Source organism: Chelonia mydas, chromosome 2 (assembly GCF_015237465.2).
Source record: "Chelonia mydas isolate rCheMyd1 chromosome 2, rCheMyd1.pri.v2, whole genome shotgun sequence".
In the NCBI taxonomy this organism is placed as follows: Eukaryota; Metazoa; Chordata; order Testudines; family Cheloniidae; genus Chelonia; species Chelonia mydas.
In genome coordinates, this window is record NC_057850.1 from 164,220,549 (window position 1) to 164,244,668 (window position 24,120).

At 41.9% G+C, this 24,120-nt stretch overlaps 1 protein-coding gene across 1 annotated transcript in view; it reads right to left on the minus strand.

Annotated features, from left to right (window-relative positions):
- Positions 1-344: 344 nt before the first annotated feature.
- Positions 345-24,120, minus strand: part of ADCY1 (adenylate cyclase 1) — a 222,860-nt gene continuing 199,084 nt past the window's right edge. Inside the window, exons 15-20 of the mRNA XM_037889968.2 lie at positions 16,026-16,142; positions 14,002-14,148; positions 13,481-13,579; positions 5,245-5,359; positions 3,189-3,313; positions 345-2,271 (exon numbers count right to left, since the gene is read on the minus strand). Coding sequence (XP_037745896.1) covers positions 1,933-2,271; positions 3,189-3,313; positions 5,245-5,359; positions 13,481-13,579; positions 14,002-14,148; positions 16,026-16,142 — 942 coding nt within the window. The 3' untranslated portion in view covers positions 345-1,932. The remainder of the gene's footprint in view (positions 2,272-3,188; positions 3,314-5,244; positions 5,360-13,480; positions 13,580-14,001; positions 14,149-16,025; positions 16,143-24,120) is intronic.

Here is a 24,120-nt window from a genome sequence, read left to right on the forward strand (position 1 = left end):
ATCTTGCAAACTGTTACTGGTCCATGAGAGGACCTTCCCTCTTATCCCATGGTTACTTAGTTTCCTTAAGAGCCTATGGTGAGGGACCTTGTCAAAGACTTTCTGAAAATCCACATACACAATATTGACTGGATCACTCTTGTCCACATGCTTATTGACTCTCTCAATAAATTCTAATAGATTGGTGAGGCATGATTTCCCTTTACAAAAGTCATGTTGACTCTTCCCCAACAAATTGTGTTTTTCTATGTGTTTTTGTTCTTTACTACAGTTTCTACCAATTTGCCTGGTACTGAAGTTAGGCTCACTGGCCTGTAATTGCCAGAATCTCCTCTCGAGTCCTCTTTAAAAATTGGCATTAGATTAGCTACTTTCCAATCATCTGGTACAGAGTGATTTCAGTGATGGGTTACATACAACAGTTAGTAGCTCTGCAATTTCATATTTGAGTTCCTTCAGAACTCTTGGGTGAATGCAATGATCATTGCAAGCACACTGGCATATGGATGGGCAGTTTACAAAAGAAGTGGCCTATAGAACTTGACTGGGTGTATGCCTTAAGGCTTAATATAGGTGTTCGGATACCACAGTAATGGGTGTGGTATAAGATGATAGACAAACTTATCCATGACATCCATGAGATCATGAGAGCAGCTGAAAAATGTTCCCTTTTATGCAAATTAAGAGCAGCCCTCAAACTCTGGGGAAGTTTACCAACGTGATCATCATTTGGAGAAAGTTTGATGTGCTTGCCTTTCAGAATCCTATCTTCAAAAATAGGTATATACTTTCTGTAATCGTGTAACTAAGAACAAGAAGCCTGGTGTTGAATCAGGATATATAATAAAACAGTGCATCAAATTAAAAAAATGTTGGCAAATGTACAAATATAACAATACCAACAGCACATTTGTAACTGATACTGGTCAGCCCTTTGAATGGTTCAAACAGGCCTAAATCTTCACTGAGCAAGAAAATCTGTGCTTTCAGTGAAAGTCTGCTACTGCAAAAAGAGAGTGTCCCACTGTTCTCTACCTTCAATACAATTGGCAATGTGCATAAAACAGGAAAGACTGTTCTATATTTCATAAGCATATTGCTGTGCTTGCAGGATGGCACCTCTGTCTCATACCAAGCCAAAATGTCCTACAGAAAGACAGTATTTTAGCAACCTTCTTTGTCAATGGAAAGAACATTTATTAGTATCTGATCAAATTCCTAAGCCCTGTCTCTTGTCTAGCTCATAGCATTGTGTTGTAATTGTAACTGGAAAGCATTCAAAGCTACTGAACATGCAAATAAAACTTTAAAAGATACCTCAGTTTGGCAGTTGGCTTTAATTCAACCTTCATTTACCAATCGCTGACGAATTCTTGTTTCCTTATTTCAAGCAGTGGAACAAGGTTTCCATAACTCTTGCTATAGCCCCAAATAATTTTCAATCATCTCACCTTCCTTTCCTAAAGCAGCTTTACTAACCTCAGACCCAACAATACTGGATATGGTGGTAAAAGAAATCTATCCCTTATGCCATTGAAGGTGGATGTGTACATAAATAAATCTCTCTTATCTATCTCTATATAGGAGTGTTTGTATATGTGCATATATAGATTTAAAATATATATATATATACACACACAAATACAGTGTCATGTGTACACTTTTTTCAATTATAGCATTTATCCTTTAAAAATGCCAAGAAAATATTCCATATTTCCAAAAAATTGGGTTTAGACTTTTCCTAACAGAATTGCTAGCCCTTATTTGTTCCATTCCAAGAGTTCGTTTATGCAGTTCCCAAGTTCTCTTTGGTTGGATTGTAGTGATCCTTGGTTGATGCCATGGCCTATGATCCTTGACCTCCTGGTGAAAATTCAGACAACCTCTGCTCTCTGAGTTCACTGCAAATGCCGTAACCAAATTTTCTCTGCTCTAAACTTCTTTCACAGCTGGCACAGAAGGAAGGTAATGTAATGTTTGATTTGTGTGGGTTGTTGATGCTTGAAGTGCTCCAAGCCCAGCTTTTACAGTAAAGCTGGCGACTGAGGACACTGATGGACAACTGGTGCCCAGTTTGGTTTGAATGTTTGTTCTCCCGTTGGAGTACATTTTCCGCTCTAAGTTTAAAGACCGTGGTTGTGAATTATTTCCATTGGCCTTTCCTTCAAGAAAATAGGTCAACATTTCGCCTTTTCCCTTTACACTGACTTTACCTCGGCACACAAACTCGTAACTGCACCTCTTTAATATTCGCTGAACTTCTTCTGTCACCTGTGGGTAAGAAGAGCCAGTATTATATTTTACCATTCCTATCAATTAGCTAGGGTTAATCCTAGAGTAAGAAAGCAGAATTATACTTCTCTATGGCACTTTCTTTAACTGGGATGAAAGATGCCACATGGAATGAATGAATAACTATTGGTTTTGGTTTTCCCTGGTATGTGCTTTGCTGGCAACAATTATAATAATTAATAATGAGATGGGCCCTAAGGAGAAAATTTCCGATCTAGAACTGAAGGACTCCAAAGTTCTGAGGCGTTCAGATCTGGAGTTTGGTCCTATTCATTAGAAACATAGGACCTAATTCTCTGGTGGTGTAAGCTAGTATTGCTTCATTGAAGCTAGTTTACAGCAACAGAGATTTTGACCAAATGTGAAGTTCAGATACAGGCTTTCCCAAAGTTCAGTCTATGCTGGGAGCTGGAGCTTTGTTTCAGGACAATCTCAAAGATTAATAATATTTTACAAGAGTGTGGCGCCTTTCATCCAGAAAGATTATACAATCTATACAAGATGTGACTGAATGTAATCTGATATAGGTCCTTATCCTGTAGTCCTTACTCAGGCAAAATTCTCAGAGTGAAGTGGAAGTTTGGGGATGACTGGCCTGTGTAAAGACTGCAGATTCAGGCCTATAATCCAATGGAGTGCAGTACGGCAGGAATTTGAAGGTGAAACCTCCCTTTGTGGTTTGTTGATCCTTTGATTTCACCACTTCAAAGCAGTGGAACAGATAACAGAAGAATAACTACACAGCAGGCACCTGAATCACCTTGGAGATGTTACTGCCTTCATAAGAAACGTGAAGAGATGAGGCTGAGCTTTCTAAGCAGCCTTGAAAATGTAATCATAGGATTGTTAATAAACAGGAACTTCAAATTGATAAAGAGTGATTGGAATGTACTCACCTGAATTTTACCCTGCACTCCAGTACTATCCATTCTGCTGGCAACATTCACAGTGTTGCCCCAGATATCATATTGTGGTCTTCTGGCCCCAATAACTCCTGCCACTACAGGACCAACATTAATACCTAAAATCAAAACAATGGTTTTTATTTCGTTGTTGCTGCTTCAAGTGCTGTGACATAGATCTAAGAGAAACAGTTGCTCTTTCCAACTGTTTCGCCATAAATGACTTCAGTGTTTTTACCTGTCATAGTACACAATAGCATCCTCTTATATTAGAGCTTTTCAAAACCCAGGATCCCGAAGAGTGTTAGAAATTGACCTATACAGGTACACAGAGCACATCTGAAATGTAACATTAATTTTACTCAAATTTAAAAAAAAAAACTGTTCTAATCTCATGAGGGAAATTCTCAATTTCAATCTTCCGGCAGGGAGGAGGAGGAGGAGAGGAAGAGTCACTTCCGGCATAAAATGTGTCCAGCTGTTTAGTAGCACAGAGGAAGGCTCTACAGGTCATGGCAAGAGGTTATTGACCCTTGATTACTTCTTATGGGCTCTGTTGTGCTTTTTAAGAGACAGCCTCCTAAGTGGGAGTGCACCGACCCTGCACTGCCATTGGGCTGGGAAACATCAGGAGTTGGGGCAAGAGAAAGCAGGTCACATGAGAAATTCTGATACCAGCACCAGACTAGGGATATATTCTGCATGCAGAGACACACAGGCTTCTCTGGGAGCACTATCGGGGAGAAGCACTCAGAACTGGCACATACATTTCCTTTTTGGAGGCACAATACTAGCTCCCAGGCCATATGCTGATTTCACCAGTTAGTGTGGAATTGAGGAGCAGCATGACCCTACCCCCCTTGCACAGTTGCTCGTTCTAATGGTCTTAGCCCCTGTGCCAAGACAAGAATTGTGGCTTCCCCATGAGAAGTTGCACAAGTTAAGTGGGGAGAAGGATCCTGGTGCTCTGTCTGCCCCTTGCACACTTGTGCATGGCCAGCCACACTGTGGTCTTCTAAGGACACTTTGGAGAAAGACATTGTACCAGTGGTGGAGGAAAGCTTCCAGTTGCTGGATGATGGGGGAGTTCAGGACTGTAGCATGACTCACCTCTCCTCACTATTGATATCATGGTCTATGACCACTTTCACCACTTGGCTGCTAGTTTATGTGCTCCACTTTGAGCCCACAACTGATCCGCTCCAGTTTAAGCGCACAACTCAACCAATGGGAAACAAAAGGGGATGAGGGTGGGGGAAGCATGTCAAATTAGAGGATTTCACTGAGATGAGAACAGCCTTGGAGTTACCGTTGGGGAAGGGCTGGAAGGAGAGATGGCACTGAAGCAACGAAGGCTGCAGAAGGGAACTGGCTTCCAGGGGTGAGGATCACAGTGCAATCCTTCACGTGGAGGAGAGCATGTGTGTGTGGCACAAGAGGGCTAAAGGAGGGAGCAGGGGGGTTGATTCGTTGGAGGAAGCAGAAGCTGCAGCAACTAGGAGAGGAAATGAGCTAAATGCAAGAAACCTTTTGATAACATAAGAAAGGTCTCAAAGATTCCAAAGCATTGTACAATCTATAGCTGCACACAAAACGTACACACACCAGTGAAGTACTGCCAGCTCTGGAGTGGAATGCTGCAGCAGTTTAACAATGCACAGCAATATTAGAGAACAGAGTATGACAGGGAATGAAAGCGAACCATATGCAATTGAAACTCAAAGAATTTTAGCTAAGCATCACATAACTAACCAAACTGGAATTGGTCCTGAACATAAGGACTAGCACCCTTAATCTTGATGCCTTCATTCTCACCTTCTGCATGTGTAACTCCTCTTAAATTAATGGCACATGTGCAAACATGCTGATGATAAAATGGCCATCGATCTAGACTCTTCCGGCTCCAAGTTTCACTCAAGAGCATAAATATGAGCAATTTTCATTCAAAGATATAGGCAATTCTCTACTATTGAACCTCTTCAGATAAAATGGGGAAGGCAGCCTACAGCAATGCTACATTTTATAGGCTAACTCTAGAAACATAACTTACCAACTCGGAGGACAAAGTCGTTGTAAGACTGATAGTTGATTTCATCAAGAACGTCAAACATCTCTATTGCAAAATCTGCCAGTGTACTCAAGTGGGAATAAATTGATTTTTTAGCCTAGATACAAAATAACATTTTACATTACATTTACACAGTAGTTTGAGCCAGATAAAACACTGCCATACCCCTTCATTCTCAACTGCATCTAAACTGTTTTGCTAAACGTGAAATGGAACTTTCAATTGTGTTTTGAATGTTTGCATTATTTTCTCCAGTGCTGAATTGTTTTTGTTTCTCTTTTTGACTTCTGGGAGTCATGGGGACAAATCAGGAGATTCAGACACAGACACTCAATGGGAAAAAGGGATCACAACAACAAGTCAGATGTGGCCAAAGCCTAAGGTTATATGAAGCTCCTCCTTCTACATTACATTAATTGAAAATCTTTGTCTATTTATTATGGATTAGCATTGCAGCTCTGGCACATGACTTACCAAGAACTTACTACCATCTTAAACTTCAAGACAGAGCTGTTGTTACTTTAGACCATAATCTTTTCTGTCTGAAACTCAAATGCTCTGGATTCCTGCCTTCCTCAGGTGTTTTTGAGAGGAGAAACGGATGAGTAAACAACAGGAAAGCAAAATTACTATGGGAAAAACTGTTTCTGCTGCTGGGCAACAGCTATTTGTTCAGTGTTATAAGCATTGCTTTCTGTGGTAACTGATAACTATATGGGTTCTGAGGGCTTCATGCTGCTCCTGTTGACAACATTCCTGTTGACCTGAGTGGTGCAGGACTGGACTCAATCCTGTGGAGAATGGAGAAGACTTATCTCCCTTGCTTTCAGTAGGTGGTGAAGGCTGGTCGTACCCTTCAAGGTCTAGGTCCTTTGTAGAGATTAAATCTGAATTATGTCAAGATTAAATATGAATAGGAAGAACAGATTTTCAAAGTGAAAAACTTGGAACAACTTTAGAGGGTGGGAGAGAGGGGGAGGGGCCAGTGCAGGGGGATGATTTTGGTGGGGTGGCAGGAAGGCTTGCACAGGAAGGCTTTGGTAGCTGGGATGGGATGAATCGTGGTAGGTGAGCAGGCAGCTAACTGGGTGGGCTCATGATGGTGAGGATGTGACATGTCTAGCTGGGGGAAGTCCAGAGTGGTCCCCAGAGAGATGCGTTGTATTCCTGCTCTGTTGTCCAGCATTATTCTGATTGGGTGGCCCTTGATGTGTGGTGAGAACTATTAGTGAGCATAACAAACTGCTCTGAGCTTCAGTGTGTTGACATGGAGGCTCACCTCCTGAGGGGTCCATTTGCCCTGTGCTGTCAGTTTCTGGAACTGCGTGCTCCAATCTATCAGGGAGCATCTGTGATGATAATCCTTGTGGGAGGAAGCTGTAGAAAGGGAACTCCCACAAACCCATTTTGTGGGTTCTTCCACCAATTTAGTGAAGCGAGGACTTTCTGAGCAACGGACACCTGCTTGGATAGACTGTGATTGTTGGGGGTGTAGATGGTTTTCAACCATGCTTGAAGACAGTGGTTTGTGAACATTGTTGAATTGTGAAAACAAGGTTGGACATTGTGGCGAATCTGTCCTTGAGGAAGTACACTCTGGTAGACAGAGTCCAGTGTGGCCCTGATGAAATCTATACATTGTGTGGGTGTTAGAATAGGCTTTTCCACATTGAGGCAGAAGCCCAGAGAGTGAAACAGAAAAAGGGCCTTGCTGATTGCTGTCTGTGCTTCAATAAGTAAACAACCTTTCAGAGGCCAATTTTCCAGGTAGGGGAAGATGATTATGCCCATCTGGTGAAGATAAGCTGCTGTGGCTGACAGAACTTTGGTAAGAACCCTTTGGGCAATGGAAAGGCCTGAGGATAAGACACAATACTGGCAACGATCCCAGCTTACCACAACATGCAGGGATTGTTTGAGGGATGAATGACAACATGAAGATAGGTTTCAGAGTAGCAGCCGGGTTAGTCTGTATTCGCAAAAAGAAAAGGACTTGTGGCACCAAATTTGTTAGTCTCTAAGGTGCCACAAGTACTCCTAACATGAAAATAAGCATCCTGAAGGTCAAGGGAAACAGACCAATCTCCCAGACCTAGGGAGGGAATTATCGTTGCTATGGTTACCATTCTGAACTGTTGGGAGTGGGCAAAAGTGTTTAAAATCCTCATGGCCAGAATTACCCTACACTTTTTTTGGGGGTGGCGGGGGAAAATGAGAAAGTACCAGGAAGAAAAGCTTTTCCCAACCAAGTCTGGTGGAACAGATTCGATTATCCCAAGAGCTAGCAGGGATTATACCTTCTGCCTTAAGAGGTCTTTGTAAAATGGGTTCCTGAAGAGGGAGGGAGGAGGCATGAGGGGTGGTCGGGAGCTGAACTGGATGGAAAAGCCTGTAGAAATCACTCCTTGGATCCGTTTGTGACACTGGCAGACCAGCTGTCAGCTCACGCCAAGGTCCCTAGGCCCTGGAATACTGACAAATGGATAGCTGGAAACCAATCTGGCTCACCTGTGTGTTAGCAGCGTTAAAATAGATATTAGAGTTATAAGAATGTGGTTAGTGTTTAGACTTCATGAAATGCTTGTAGGATGCTAAATGTATTAATCTTACTTATAATATCTGTATTTCATGTTACAAGGTAATATTTAAGTGTTTGCTCTGCAACTATAAAAATGTTTGCTAAGGGCTTGGCTACACTTGCAAGTTACAGCGCATTAAAGCAGCCCCGGGTGCCCTAACTTCCAATGTGTCCACACTGGCAAGGCACGTAGAGGGCCCGGACTTGCAGCTAGAGCGCTCCTGGTAATCCACCTCCATGAGAAGCATAAAACTTGCTGTGCCCCGGCATCAGTGTGAACGAGGTATTGCATTACTGTGCTGTGACTGGCCTCTGGAAACGTCCCATAATCCCCTGAATTCAAGTGGCCACTCTTGTCATTGTTTTGCAATTGGCTACAGAAATGTGGATATGCCCTTTCAAAGCTTCGTTTCTGACAGCTGGCATGCTTATCTGCTCCGGGGCAAAGCAAGCCATTAGTGTGGAATGCTGCTGTTATGAGTGTGGGTGTGTGGGGGTGAAGGGGGAGTCTGCTGCTGTTTGAACTTACAAGACAGCATGCTGACATGCTCTGAGCCCCTCAAAAACCCACTCGCTCTCCTCCACATACACACAACACACTCCCCATCACACTCCCCCCTCCCCCCCAATTTGAAAAGCAAGTTGCAGCCACTTGCACACTGGGATAGCTACCACAATGCATTGCTCTTTGTGAAGTTGCAAGAGCTGCTAATGTAGCCACACCACTGTGTAAACACATGGCACCGTTTTCCCTGCTGCGGTCTCCAAAGGCTGGTTTAACTCCCAGCGCTCTACATCTGCAAGTGTAGCCATGCCCTAAGACTGAAAACCCCACAGTCAGGAGACAAGCATTACCAAGTGTGAAATACTAATTTACCACAAGAGAAGTCATCTCCTCCCCAACAAAAGACGGCCTATAGGCACCAGACAAGCCATTGTGGAACATCAGTGGACAAAAGACTTTATTGTTTGCTTCCCCTATGCCCATGAAGAGGGTATATACACAAGCCCTTGACCCATCAGAGCTTGAATGCTGGGGGAAGGGAATAAAAATCCCCGTTAAAGAGAAATTATCATCACTATGCTGCTTGGGATTTGGAGAAGGCAATATTTCTAAGCATAAGCAAGGGATTCCCAAGCTGCTTAGTTTGGGTTATCCCTAAAGGACATACAGAGCTTGCATATATAGCAGCTACTATCACCTTTTGAAACCTAAGACTAACTCATTTATATGTATATGTTTACCTGCTTTAACCTTGTAAATAGCCCTTATTTCTTTTCTTGGTTAATTAGTTAGTTTATTACAAGACTGTCTACAAGGTCTGTGTTTGGTGAGAGATCAGGGGTGCAATTGGCCTGGGGTGAGTGACTGGTCCTTTGGGACTTTGCGTAACCTGAATATTGTTGTAATTTTTGGTATAAGGGACCATTTATCACAAAGGTAAGCCTGTCTAGGTGGCAAGACAGACTGGAGTGCCCAAGGGAACTGTCTGTGACTGCCTGGTAAGGCTTTCATAGTGTTTGTGGAGTTCACACTTGGTACTTGGTTGATGAAATCTAATGACAGAACACCCAAACTATCTGGGGTTTGTGCCTTCTTCTTGACAGTCTGCCTAGAGCTTGGTTCCCATGTTTGTGAACCTCTCCAGACTGCTTGACACCATCTCTCTGAGGTGATGAGCTCCCAGGAAGTTAAGAAATGGGAGAGAGGATCCTCATAAAGATGGGGGTGGAGGGGATAGGTACAACATAGGATCTGGGGTACAAAGTTTAGTGACCCTTAACCAATGGGTCAAAATGGGCATTTCAAGGCTGTTGCTGACTAAGAGGTTGCTGTAGAAGAGCCAACTTTCTTAGTAAATCTGAGTGATTTGGACACTGTGATCTCAGAGAGTGCTCCATAGGCAGGAATTTAACTCTGACCTCCCTCCATTTTTTAGATCTGCTTTTAAATCCTAAGCAGATCTTATATTTGGAGGGGATGTAAGTCTCTCTGTTGAATGTCTGTTGCTGGTAGGGTTTGAGGCTTGGGGTCTTAGGCAGAACCCGAACTTGAGGAAAAAAATGCAAAGTCCAAGATAGGCAAACAAGGACAGAGGCAGAAAACGCCGCTCAAAGCACAAACTCTGCTAAATAACAGAACAAATAAAGAAAAAGTAACTAAAGACTAAGAGAAAAGCTAAATAAAGTGAGGTATAGCCAGGCACATAGCTGGCTAACGGATACCGTGATGCTCTGTCTGAAGCTGCAGGCGGTTGAGAAGGAACTAGAGTGGCAGTGAGTCTGCCCCTCCCTATATTCCCACAGTATCAGGGCACAAGGGTGTCTAGAGCGCAGGCACGGATCTACAGGTGCTCCTGGTGAAAATCTCTGATTAAGAGTGAATGGGCACATGCACATCATTAAACATGGAGTGACCATAGGGACACTACTCAAAGAAGAACAAAAAGGATTGAGACATCTAGCTACTCGATCTATGGGTGAATCAGATAGTCAAATGTCTAACACCTCTCATTTAGAATTATCTGCACCCACAATTATGTGACCACAATCTATTTTAGGCACAAACCAGAAGTGCAAAATTAAAGATTGGGTCAGATTTTCTGTTGCAGTTGAGATCTACTTGGCACAGAGGAGATGGGTAAATGTCAGGGAGCCTGATTCTGTGCCTGGTTCCACCTTGGGCCCTGGGTAGGAGAGATTCCTAGAGGCTGCACTAATTTACATCAGCTGGCAACGATCCTTTAGGGACCATATACTAAATGAGGTTGCTCTGGCCGTGTTCCTTTCACATCTCTAGTACTAGGTGAAATGAGAGGAACAGGAGGGACATAAAAGGCTGGCTACAGCTATGCCTGATGAGGACTTTTTCATACCAGGAAATCTCCAGAAGGTGATATACAGGGAGTTCCTACTCTCTTTGTATCATGTTGTACCACATGAACAACACAAAGGGAGCAGAGCAGAACTGAAAATCTATGTATTCTAAAATTGTCTAAAATTTTGGCCTTTGAGGTCTCTGTTTTCATGGCAAAATAATTAGGATATTTTTGTAAGAGAATTTCTATATGATTTTAACCATTGTGCCTGGCTATACCTCACTTTATTTAGCTTTTCTCTTAGTCTTTAGTTACTTTTTCTCTATTTGTTCTGTTATTTAGCAGAGTTTGTGCTTTGGGCAGTGTTTTCCACCTCTGTCCTTGTTTGCCCATCTTGGGCTTTGTATTTTTTTCCTCAAGTTCAGGTTCTGCCTAAGACCCCAGGCTTCAAATCTCTACTATAACATCATCTGAGTGAATATTTTCAGTACTGGACTAATTCAAATGACTCCTCTGCTAGCAAATATACAATACATGAGATAAACATATTTAGCTTTTGGAACATACACTGCTGGAGTTACCCAATAACACACTTGTTTTTGGGATTCTAGTTCAAAGAGCATTTATACCAGACATATTGGTATGCCGTTGCTTGTTTGCCTGAGATCACACTGATACAAAATTCAAGTGATCAATTTTTGCCTGTCTCAGGACCCCAATTAGAGTCAACAATTTTACCACACACAAGTATTTTAAAAATACATCTCTGTAGGTTTGGATTTACGTTCGTTTAACAGTAGCGCAGAAATGAAGAGAATTAGGAATGGCAAAAAAAGCATCAGTCAGAGGCATCCTACAATCACACAATATTTATTATCTGGGATATATTCCAAACTGATCCCAATAGTTGATTCAGCTGTAGCCTTGTTTTTTATTTATTTAACGAGGTTAATTGTCTCCTTGAAAAGTTCATGGCTCATTCTAGCCCAGGGGTTCTCAAACTGGGGGTCAGGAACCCTCAGGGGGTTGTGAGGTTATTACATGGGGGGGGGGGTCGGGTCACGAGCTGTCAGCCTCCACCCCAAACCCCACTTTTCCTCCAGCATTTATAATGGTGTTAAATATATAAAAATGTGTTTTTAATTTATAAGGGGGGGTTGCACTCAGAGGCTTACTCTGTGAAAGGCGTCACCAGTACAAAAGTTTGAGAACCACTGTTCTAGCCCTTTTGCCCTCCAGTGCAGTGTTATTCTGCAATTCTATTTCAGCTCACTCAAGGGAGCCTCTGTGATTCATGGACATGGACATCAGATCAGGCATGGACAAATGAGGGGGTACATGCTAAAATGCATTGACCATGGCCTTTGATATAGAAGTCCAACTCCAGACTTGCTGTGATTATTCTGATTTATACTATGTTAGTGCCCAAAGGAGCCCCCATTGTGCTAGCTTCTGTACAAACACTTGGAAAAGCGTGATCCCTACCCCAAAAAGCTTACAGTGTAATTTAAAATAAGACAATAAATAACAGGAGGAAAAAAGCGGAGAAAAAAAACAAAGTTTAACTATGGGGTTGGGGCTAGAGAAAGGATGAGGGGAAGGATGGAAATGGATGAGTTTTGGAGGAACCAGGATAGCAGTTCAATTGTCATACCTGAAAGAACGAGGTACTTGTGGCACCTTAGAGACTAACAAATTCATTTGAGCATAAGCTTTCGTGGGATAAAGCCCACTTCATCAGATGCATGCCGTGGAAAATACAGTAGGAAGATATATATATATATATATATATATATATATATATATATATATATATATATATATATATATATATATAGGTTTTAGTTGGGGGCTTCAAAAACAGACTCCAACGGGAAACTGCAAACTGGACACCATTAAATTAGGCTTGAATAAAGACTGGGAGTGGATGAGTCATTACACAAACTAAAAACAATTTCCCCATGCTAATTTTCCCCTACTATTACTCACACCTTCTTGTCAACTGTTTGAAATGGGCCATTCTGATTATCACTACAAAAGTTTTTTTTCTCATGTTGATAATAGCCCACCTTAATCGATTACTCTCGTTAGAGTTGGTATGGCAACCCCCATTTTTTCATGTTCTCTGTATATATATATCTTCCCTACTGTATTTTCCACTGCATGCATCTGATAAAGTGGGCTTTATCCCACGAAAGCTTATGCTCAAATGAATTTGTTAGTCTCTAAGCTGCCACAAGTACTCCTCGTTTTTTTTGCTGATACAAACTAACATGACTACTACTCTGAAACCAATTATACCTGAGTTACCCTCCCTGTTTCTGGGTTTTTGGCTGGAAATGTAGATCAATGTCTACATTTGGCCTCAGACTCGTTAACAAACAAATGATCCCTAAGTTATATTCTGGTGGAACTGTCACTGCAGGACTTCCTGCTTCTCTGTTGCACTTATGGGGCTGACACGAGTACAAAGTGGGTGTAAAACACTTCCATTCTGCTCAGGTTGCTTTCACACTTAATTTGCACTGGTGAAGATAACTACATAGGGTGCAGGGGAGCACAGAATCAAGCCCCAAGTCTTAACCATGTGGCTGATGCTCAGCACACCATGCTCACATTGTATCTCTAGAATCTTAAGTTATTGTTTGTTTTTCAGATGTAAAGAAGGTAAATTGTTGCAAAGAAATCAAACTGTTATCAGTTATATTTCTAGCCATATTTTTACGACTGATGGTGTTTAGTAGTTCAGCTGGAGACTGAATTAGCATCATTTGCACATGGAGTACACAAAGTCTTTCATTATGTTGTGTGACCAGCTTACCTTTGTTCCTGTAGTTGGTACAAGTCCTACCGCTGCCATATATGTACTGCCAATTGTCTTGATCTTTTCTATGTCCTTATAACATTCTTTGTCCAGAAGCTTTGTTTAAAACATAAAACTGTTAAACATTACATAATATTTTAGACAACAAACCATAGCTATCTGAAAATATGTGCATATTAAAGTTGATAAACCACTTCAATCTTTATAGGCCCAGTCTTGTTCCCATTCAAGCCAGTGGTAATATTCGCAGTGACGTCTGTGGGAGCCACATCAGACATAAATGTTTTTAAGGGCATTTTGGGCCAGATTTTATAAGATATTTAAGCATGTAAAGAGGCAGATAGGTGCCTAATGGGATCTACAAAAGCACCTAGGCGCCTAACTCCCACTGAAATCAGATGTTTACAGAGTCAAATTATTAGATAGCCAAACTAAGAGGAATTTTCCACAAATAATCTTGAATTGGCAGAAGTCTGGTAGACTCAGTAAGATCAAATGACAGAGAGTTTAGACCTTACCTCATCAAAATCGGCAATAATTTCATTTAAGAGGCGTAAACACTCCACTCCCATGTTATTGCCATCCAGTTCAATGTAGAAATCGTTGAAATTTGGGATGGAAGCAAACATCACTCCCACTTGTGAATATGACTGGTAATAAAGGTCCTGCAATTTTTGAATTATATGGGTTTTTAAAATTAGAGATTGACATAAACAGGCAATATCATCCTTGTGATTTCTTGAGCTCAGATTTACTTTTGTTAAAGAGAAATTTCATAATGTTTACCAAGCTCTGTCCTACAAATGAAACAGGTTGTAGAATGTTGTGTTATTTCCTATGATATGTCCTGCCTCATTTTCCACCCACTCCCTTAGAGGGCCCGAGATGCAGCACAAACAGTGTAATTTTGCTGTGCAAAGTGGGATAGGATTTAGAGAACTCCTAGAAGGTTCCATGCTTGAGAGATGTGAGCTTGAAACAGGGTGTGTGATGAAAGCAAAGAAAGACTGTGAAGGTTCACTGGCCATTCTTTCCTGTAAAAGAGGAGCAACTATGGCTGTATGGGGCTACTGCCGCACCGAACATGCTGCAGCCACTACAGAGTGGCTTTGCTACCACAGAGCAGGCTGAGGGAGGAAGGGACAGCTTCTTCTTGTTACAAGATATTACATATAGAGCCAAGTCCTTCACACAACACGCAGCCAGAGTATTGAGGCTGTGAGCTGGGGCAATATATAGGGTTGTATCTGTTTATTTGCTCCACCATCTTCTTACTGCGAGATATAAATACAGTCCACGCATGCATTGCATTCGTACAACAAATAATTATAAAGGCTCAATCATGCCTCTCCTGAGGCTTGGCCAGGCGGGGGATAGGCAGCAGAAGTATTGCTGAAGCACTGGTGCCTGTGGGCGAGCTGCTCCTTTCTCCATTTAGTCAATGTGAGCAGTATGAGCCCAGCGGTGCAGCTGTCTGGGATGGGGAAGGGCAGGGCTTTGGACTTACCCTCACACTGGGCCAGAACTAATGGCCAAGTGGGGTCCATTAGTTCTTCCGTAGCTCTAGCACCTTCCCCCACACCCACATTTCCCTACAGATGTGCAATGGAGGTTTGGGGGGTGAGTAAGGAACTCTCTGCACAATCCCTCCACCCCCTCCACGAAAGCTGCATCGGGGCAACCATAATGTAGTCCTAAACATTCTTATGGATTTCACATTTACTACCTAGCATAATGGGATGCTGACCTCAGACTGGGCCTTCAAGGTGCTACTGCAACACTAACAATAACAGTAATAAGTCATAGTGTCATTAGTTGGTCAAGTGGTCCATCCCCTGCATTACTACAGGCTTTAATTACTCCCACACTCTTCCCTTAACAAATAGGTGCCTAGATATTATTATTAATTATTATTATTATTATTATGAATAATTATTATTCTACTCTCAGGTATTCCCAATTACTGTGATTCCATGATATCCTGTAGCAGTTTGTTCCCTTGCCCAAGCTTTGAGACTAGTTTTCACCCTCAAACTTACTGTATCCTTCTAGGGTGTGTAGAATTCCTTATTTTGACTTTTAAATTTATGTTTTTGTAAATGAGGCACATTTCAAGAACCTGAGTGGCTCAACTGGAAGCGTCTAACATTTCACACTATATTCTATTCAGAACCAAACTGATCTCAGTGGAAGATTGTAATAAACTCTGATCTTTTGACTTGATTGAAAAAGAAATTGGTTATTTGCATGTCGGCACTCAACGCCATTGATGCTGAACGACACCTCATTCACCTGAATGGTATTATACTGAAGTCCTTCAGAAAAGGTGAATGCTACCGAGAAAGGGAAAATAACCCGGACCTGACATCTGACAATGGCTTTTACCAGAACTATTCACTTTAATGCGTACGAAATGTAAATGTGTCAAGCTTTGAAGAAAATATATAATTTCCCTGACCTGGCGGCCACACACAAATCATGCATATCATCACGTGCTTATTCCCCCCCCGCCGGGCCTCCCCCCCTCCCCCCCCGGCCTTACCATGTTCCGAGGGTTAGACATAAGAAAATGCTGTGCAACATGCGCTGGCAAGAGATTGAAGAGAATTCTTTTATTATCCAGCTTCACTCTCTCCATATCATCTCTCTCTTCTTCTGCCTAAGGGGGAGAGCAGGAAATGCTCTTTAAAACGACCATTTTGTAATGAGCATAACATTAATTCAGATCCTCAAATTGCTTCGTCCAGCTCCAGGCTTTAAAAAACAGCTTGCACGGCAAAATGATACAGACCACCCTCTATGACAGCTGCAAGATCTGTCTGCTTTTAACACACAGGGCAAAATCCGGAACTTCTTATTAGGGCAAACTCCCACTAAAGTCTGTGGGCCAATTTCTGCTCTTAGGTCTTGATCCAAAGTCCGCAGAAGTCTCCCCTTGACTTCAATGGGCTTTTGATCAAGCCCTTAGTTAGAGGTGTAACTCCGCTGAAGGCAACTTGGTCCAATGGGAGTTTGTATGAACAAGGATTGAGTCAATACTTCAGGATTTGGCCCGCAAATTCTTCAATGCCTTTTTAAAATTTCAAGTATGCAGATGACAGTTTCCTAAGATATATTTGCATTCTTGTATGATTTCTACATTATACAGGAATTCTTTTTGCTTCTATAGTGACTTTATCACTTGCAAATGACAGAATTTCTCCAAATGCGGCTGCAGATCCCTACACATTCAGGCAACAGATTCTATCACAGAGGTGGGCAAACTACGGCCCGCGGGCCACATCTGGCCCGCAGGACCCTCCTGTCCGGCCCCTGAGCTCCTGGCCCGGGAGGCTAGCCCCCGGCCTCTCCACCGCTTTCCCCCTCCCCCGCAGCCTCAGTGCGCAGCGCCGCCGGCGCAATGCTCTGGACGTAGTTGCAGAGCCGCGGCCTGACCCAGTGCTCTGGGTGGCGCGGCTGTAGTGCCACCAGCCACCGGTGCTCCTGGCAGCGCAGTAAGGGGGCAGTGAGTGGGGGGGTTGGATAGAGGGCAGGGGAGTAGGGGGTGGTGGTCAGGGGGCAGGGGTGTGGATGGGGTCGGGGCAGTCAGAGGGCAGGGAACAGGGGGGTTGGATGGGGCAGGGGTCCTGGGGGGGCAGCAGTCAGGAAGGAGAGGGGGGGTTGGATGGGGTGGTGGGAGGCAGTCAGGACAGGAGTTCCGGGGGTGGTCAGGGGACAGAGGGGGTTGGATGGGGCAGGAGTCCTGGGGGAGCTGTCAGGGGACAAGAAGCGGGAGGGGGGTGGAGGGTCGGATAGGAGGCCGGGGCCGGGCCACACCTTGCTGTTTTGGGAGACACAGTCTCCCCTAACTGGCCCTCCATACAATTTTGGAAACCCAATGTGGCCCCCAGGCCAAAAAATTTGCCTGCCCCTGTTCTATCATTTGCTATAGCAGGTGATAATGCTCAAAAGCACATTTTAAAACATTTGTACTGGCTAGGGTGACCAGATGTCCTGATTTTATAGGGACAGTCCCGATTTTGGGGTCTTTTTCTTATATAGACTCCTATTATCCCCCACCCCCATCCCAATTTTTCACATTTGCTGTGTGGTCACCCTAGTACAGGCTAAGGAGCATGCGCACAAAGAGAGCTTGGATGTTGCAAGCTAATCTAACTCTGGGTGCCTAAAGTTAGATTCCTGGATCCATATTCAGACATCCAAATATAAGTGATCTGATCTGCAGAAGACAGAAGGAACTGTGGATTTTCAGCATTTTTGAAAATCAGACCACTTTTATTTAGGTGCCTAAACATGGACTTAGGAATCTGACTTTAAGCACCCTGGTCTGAAAATGTTAGCCTATGCTCTGAGCAAAGTCTTTTCTCAAGACACAGTACCAATCAGATTTTTCATCCAAACGCTCCTAGTGAATCAGACAATTGCTGATCAGGAGGGTAAAATTCAGCCTACGGAAATCACAGCAAGTAGAATTTATTCTTTTCACTTCAACCCCCTGACCACGCTGTAACACACACTACGTTTGTCATCAAGCACAACATAATTCTTGTTTACCTATTTGCAAAGTCAGCAAAAAGATGGAGGGCCAAATTCTCAGGTATTATAAATCAGTATATCTCAACTGAAGTCAATGGTGGATTTACACCATCTGAGAATCCAGCCTAAAATTTCCCAATGTCTTTTTTTATATGTAGACCTTGTCATACTACTGATATTGCAAAATCTGTTTGCTCTTCTGACAAAGACTATGCACATACTGACTAACATGGAGGGTTTCCTGGTACACATTTGCTTGGGAGAGAAATCAGCATGCTATCTCCCATATACATACAATGTTAGGATTAGAAGAAAAGTTTTCATGAAAACTCTCCCTTTTGAGGAGAAAGCATGTTTTATTGTTTTTGATGAAAAGTTTAAATTTTCAGTGGAAACTCCCTGCATTTTTTTGATAATCTCTACACAACAGTCATTGTTCAATTATAGATAGCTTTGCTTAGCAGCCATTTTCTGCACAGTGTTCTTTGAACTTCTTGTCATTCTTTAAAGAGACACAGAAAAAGAAACCTGAAAAAACCTGATTTCATCAAGTTGACCTCTTTGGGAATCATCACCCCCTTTGGAAATACGCATTCAGCTTCTGCTCTAATTTGGACTGCAAGAATTTATTATAATTTATTCTGGATCCCTTACTCAAGCTAAGCCCTCCAGTGACTCTGAATGCAATTTGCAGTCCAACCAAAGTCTCTGTTTTCCATCTGTGAAGTATTTTCTTGACACTTTTTAATGCTTAGCGTTCACACTCTGTCTGCTTTCTCAAAACAGCCTCACCTCCTCCTATTTTAGAGATGCAAACACTGTGTTTCTTTATCATTATCTACAAGCATTTGAATATGTGAATGATGACAATCTGCAGCCTTACTGGTGGAGTCTGAGTATTTTATAGTAAAAACAAGAAGCTTTCCTTGAACTGCAAACTGAAACTGAGTTGCGTACATCCTGGTTTGTGTTATACTCAACGCATGAAGCTAGGGTTCTGAGAACAGCAATGGGAGTCCTGTACTCCTGAATTCTTACTCTATCTGTGGGCCTTACCAAATGCTTCTATTCCTTCATTTTTAACTCCTGGGAGTGTTATGAGGATTAGTTAGTAATGGTCTGATTTTTGAGGTGTGGAGTACTTGCAGACCCCATTGAATGGTTGCTACTGAGAGCTCAGCATTTTTGAAAATCAGAGCACTTATTTAGCCTTGTAAGGATTTTGGGGCACAATTTTAGGTGTCTATTTGTTAAGACCACCATTTTCAAAAATAGGAACCTATGAAATCTAGAGAAATTCTTGAAGGTCAGTATGGTAGTATTATGCAGGAGGTCAGACTAGATGATCATAATGGTACTCTCTGGCCTTAAAAATCTGTAAAAGGATACTTGTTAGTTAGCTGAGTCTTTAGCAAAATTGAAGTGTGAATGATAAACAAGAAATACACATCAATAAACCAGAATACAAAAATGTATAAAGTTAGGTGTGAGGAATATCCTATGTAACCATCAGGTAAGCATTCTGTGGTGATGTGCACACCAGGATGTAAGCCAGATGTAATGTTATCTTTTGGAAGCACTTCCAGTTTTGGCCTTCTTTCTTGTTAGCATTTATTAGGATCAAGATACCTTTAAATGGTGAATATGCATAGTCATGTAGTCACCACACACAGTGAACCACAGCTGTTATCATATAACTGTGTATGAAGCAAAATACCCTCCAGATTAACATTATGGGGCAGAACAGAAGTTAAAATAATAGTATACCAAATTCTTCCAGTCATGTAACAGATGTGTGGAGACATACGGTTGAATCAGAGTAGTCTAACAGTAGGGCTGGGTAAGTGGAGTAGAAAATTTGAAGCACTGCATGGCTATTAATGCTATTCAATCACTATCTGTTTGGCCATCTGAGGCAGGAGTGCATGATTAGCATTCCTCTAACTCTGATTTGTCGAGTTTAAGGCCAAGCTTCCAACTCCTGGGAAAAATAATTGAGCAAGTACTAACCATCAAACTTCATCAACATGTGATATCAGCCAACCCCCTGGAGGACTCACAATCAGGGTTCAGACCAGGGCACAGCTACATCAAAGACTGATTTTCAATCTATGAACCCCTATGACATTTGGCACAATGCAGATCATAAAGTCCTGGAGGGAAGCGCATGAGAGGGGGCACAAAGCATTCCCTATCCCAGGGATCCAGCTATGGAACAATCTTTCAGAGGTGATAACGTGAATCCACAGCCTGACCATCTTTAGGAAATACTGCAAAGCATTCCTCTGAGGAAGAGTTTCCAATATAAGGGACACTCACAATATGAAAACCCCCTACTATTCCAAAGCCCCTACCAATTCCACAACTCTACTCCCCTCCACAAAAACACCCAAACCATATCCTATGTAAAGCTTTGACCCAAAAAAGAACAGGTGCCAGAGACTCCATGAAGTCCACTACGGACTTTGCTATTGCTGTTGATTTTACATGGAAGGACTCAGATACTAGGGTGATGACAACAGTATAAAACCCTAAGATAGATAGCAGAGCTTGGGGCATGCTGGTCATACACTCTTAGTTCTGCCTGTGTTGGGCCCAAGCAGAACGTAGTGTTTCAGCTCATGCACTCTCCTCTCCTCCCCACCAGATAGTGGGTGTGGGGAATAGAACCTCCCCCAAGTCTCAGGGGAAAGGGGCGTAAAGAATTCCACAGGTTAGGAAAGAAGACTAAAAATTCTGTTGCTGCTAGGCTCTGGAGATCCTTCCTCCCCATACCTCTCAAGGTAACACCCATGTTCATCTTCATGGAAGTCAGCAGGAAGGAGAGAGAAGATCTCCTTGTCTCAGTGGCAACTGCAGACTTCCTACCAGGCGCTAAGGAATGAAGATATCCCAGGTCTCAAAATGAGATGAGGAAAGACTTCCTTTGATTGTCATCAGCAGAGAGAACTCCAGTACTCCCCTCCTCAAATGTCTGAGGTGAGGGGAGTGAGGCAGTCACTGTTTCCCTTATGGACCCCATTATCCTTCAGAGGGATGGACATGACTGCTATGAATCTAGCTCCCCTCCTCGGGCCTCCTGAAGAAGATAGCAAAGACTCCTGTTGCCCTCCCTCCATGTAGCTGAGATAAGACGATCTGGCTGGGCCCTGCCCCTGCCCAGACAGAGGCTGACAAAGAAGAGAAAATGGTGTGAGGGTTGCAGAAGGAGGAATAGACCCATACTCACAGGGGATGATATTTACAGCCAGGGACTGAATATTATCCATATAGTTCAACGCCTGAATATTATCCAAGCATTGGGCTGCGTGCCCCCTGTTTCTACTGGTTAATTCAGGATAGCTGACAGGATGCTGTTTATATAAGTATTGGCTCCAAGAACAAAGCAGATTATTGAGAAAAAGCATGAGACAGGAACTCGTAGGAATAGCAACAAGAAAAGTGACTATCATATGGACCACAGCAGTTTGGTAGTTATAGCATTCAGTGGCGTTTTGGTATCATTTTGGGAATTTAAAATTGCAATATTGTAAATCAGGACTTTTCCCCCTTTGATAAAAGTAAACAGTTCTCTGATGTCATGTTTTCTAATGTCAACATGATACCTGGGTAGACTTATAGCTTTGCATTACATAGTTGCATAACAGCCAGATCTACAAAAAGCTAAGGCAGAGAGGGAGTAAAGTCCCTTTATCAAGTAAACAATGTGTACAAGTACTGACAAATTCTCAAGCTCTGTGTTACAGAGATCATCTGAAATGTTCTATGCAATTAGTTAATAGACAAGAAAGAATCTGCTTTGGTAAGGTACCTAACTAGGTAAAAATTATCACATGAAGTTTCACTATCTGATGATACCGCTAAAAATAAATTGGGCTACCACTGTTCCTTTACCAGTACATTCATATAACCTGAAGGGGGCACTAAAATCACAAGAAAGAGACAGTATATCAATAAGCAATTTTGTGAATATGGAATATACAGTGCCAGGTTTTCAGCGTTAGGTATGTAAAAAACTTGGAAATTCTGGCCTACAGACTGCAAAACTGCATTAGGACAGAGATTCCAGCTTAGAAAATTATTAATGGCTGACATGCTAGTATTCCCTAAATAATTCAACTAAAGAAACAATCATACAGTATGATTACCCTTATTTTCCTTCCCAGAAACACAGGTAATTGTCAGAGGTGGGCAAACAATTCACAATGAATCATTTATCTGGTAAGTTTAACCTCTTTTTCAGATTCCTGATATTTTAATTAATTTGTTCATTATTTGTAACAGTTTGTTGAATCTTTTGTATAAGCAAATTTTGTGATTGCACATACTGTTAAAGTACTCATGTGAGTATTTGCAATTCACACTTATGATTTGTCATATAAACACATAAGGGCTGTTTGAAAACTATATCAAAACTTTTTTTTGGATAAAAATGGCTTTTTGAGAAAATGGAAATTTTTGTAAAAACTTGTTGGTTTTGGGTTTACTTTAAAGTTTTTTTCAGAAATGAAAATACTTTGTTTTTTATCAGCTCCATGCTGACTAATCGCAAGTTTGAACAGAAAATACGTACACAAATATTTTAACTGTAGCAATCAGAAAGTTTGTTTATACACATGATTTGACATATTATTTATTAATTATTATTATTATTATTATGGTATTATTTCTGTTCCTTGGTTACATAACCTTAAACTTTGTGAACTACCTTCATTTCTGCCTGAAACAAATTTTGTTTATTTATTTAATTTTGGCTACAGGCCCAAAATTGGGTTTCCTCAAACAAAACTTCTTTTGGTGTCACAATTGGAGCTAAGAGATCTGAGACAGCCATTGTGTTAATGGGGTTAGAGAATTATCATATTACTCCTTCCTTAGCTCATGCTGTCAATTTTTACCTAGCGCTAATGATTACCTATGTTTATTGGGAATTACTGAAGAAGAATCTTACCATGTGATACTTTACTTAGTTGTTTCTCTTAGGCCACACTAAAATGTTATTAAACAATATTCTCTTTCCTGTTTCTCAGTTGTTTCAGTAACACTCTTCTCCAAATGAAACTGGCTTAATTCATGTACATTTGTGGTAGCAGAAGTTTTAGGAGCAGTGGCTATTCAGCAGTTCTTGGCACATGTGGTCTACGCTGAGAATTTCTTACATGTCTCAGACCGTGTTTCCTGGTTCTTTGTGCACACCCCTCACCCCAGTCTTTCACCAAACTCAACTGACTGAAAGAAATTGGAGTTTCATGTGAGTTTTGCCTGCTTTAAGAGAGCAGAACTGAACCCTCAGTGAAGGAAAAAACCACAAGCTTTTCATTGGGGTCACATTTGTAAAGGTATTTAGGCACCTAAAGATGCAGATAGGTACCTAGTATAATTCTCAGACGTGCCTACGCACCTGACTTTCCATGAGTGCTGAGGTATCTAACGTCCGCTGCAGCCTAGACACCTCACTTCAACTTCCAATGGGAGTTAGGTGCCTGTGCACTTTTGAAAATCCCACGAGATGTCTGCCTGCATCTTTAAGAGCCTAAATACTTTTAAAAAAAAGAAAAAGAAAAAAAAAAAAGAAACCTGTCCCTGGGTCACCATTTTCTATCTTTAAGACTCAGGTATTTAACTGTCAGATAGATGTGCTGCCTGTGGAATTTGCATGATATAATAGAGCTAGGTTGTGGTCAATTAGTAAACAAAGAAAAACTAGGACCAAATCCTTAGCACCTATCACTCCCATCAAAGTCAATTAGAGCTGTGGGTACTCTACATCTTTCAGGATTTGGGCCAGACTTGTATTGCTGGATTTTCCATGTAGTACAAACCCCTATACATATTAATCAGTGGTAGATAGCCATCTTATAAGGTGACATATACAATCTCTGCCATACGCTGTATCATCTCTCAGAGTAGCAGCTGGGTTAGTCTGTATCCACAAAAAGAACAGGAGTACTTGTGGCACCTTAGAGACTAACACATTTATTTGAGCATAAGCTTTCGTGGGCTACAGCATTAATTATTGGTACAAATGTAAATAAACAAAACATTGAACAAAAAGAAAATCCTTCACACTGCGGTGTCACAAATGGGGCTTCTCATGTGGG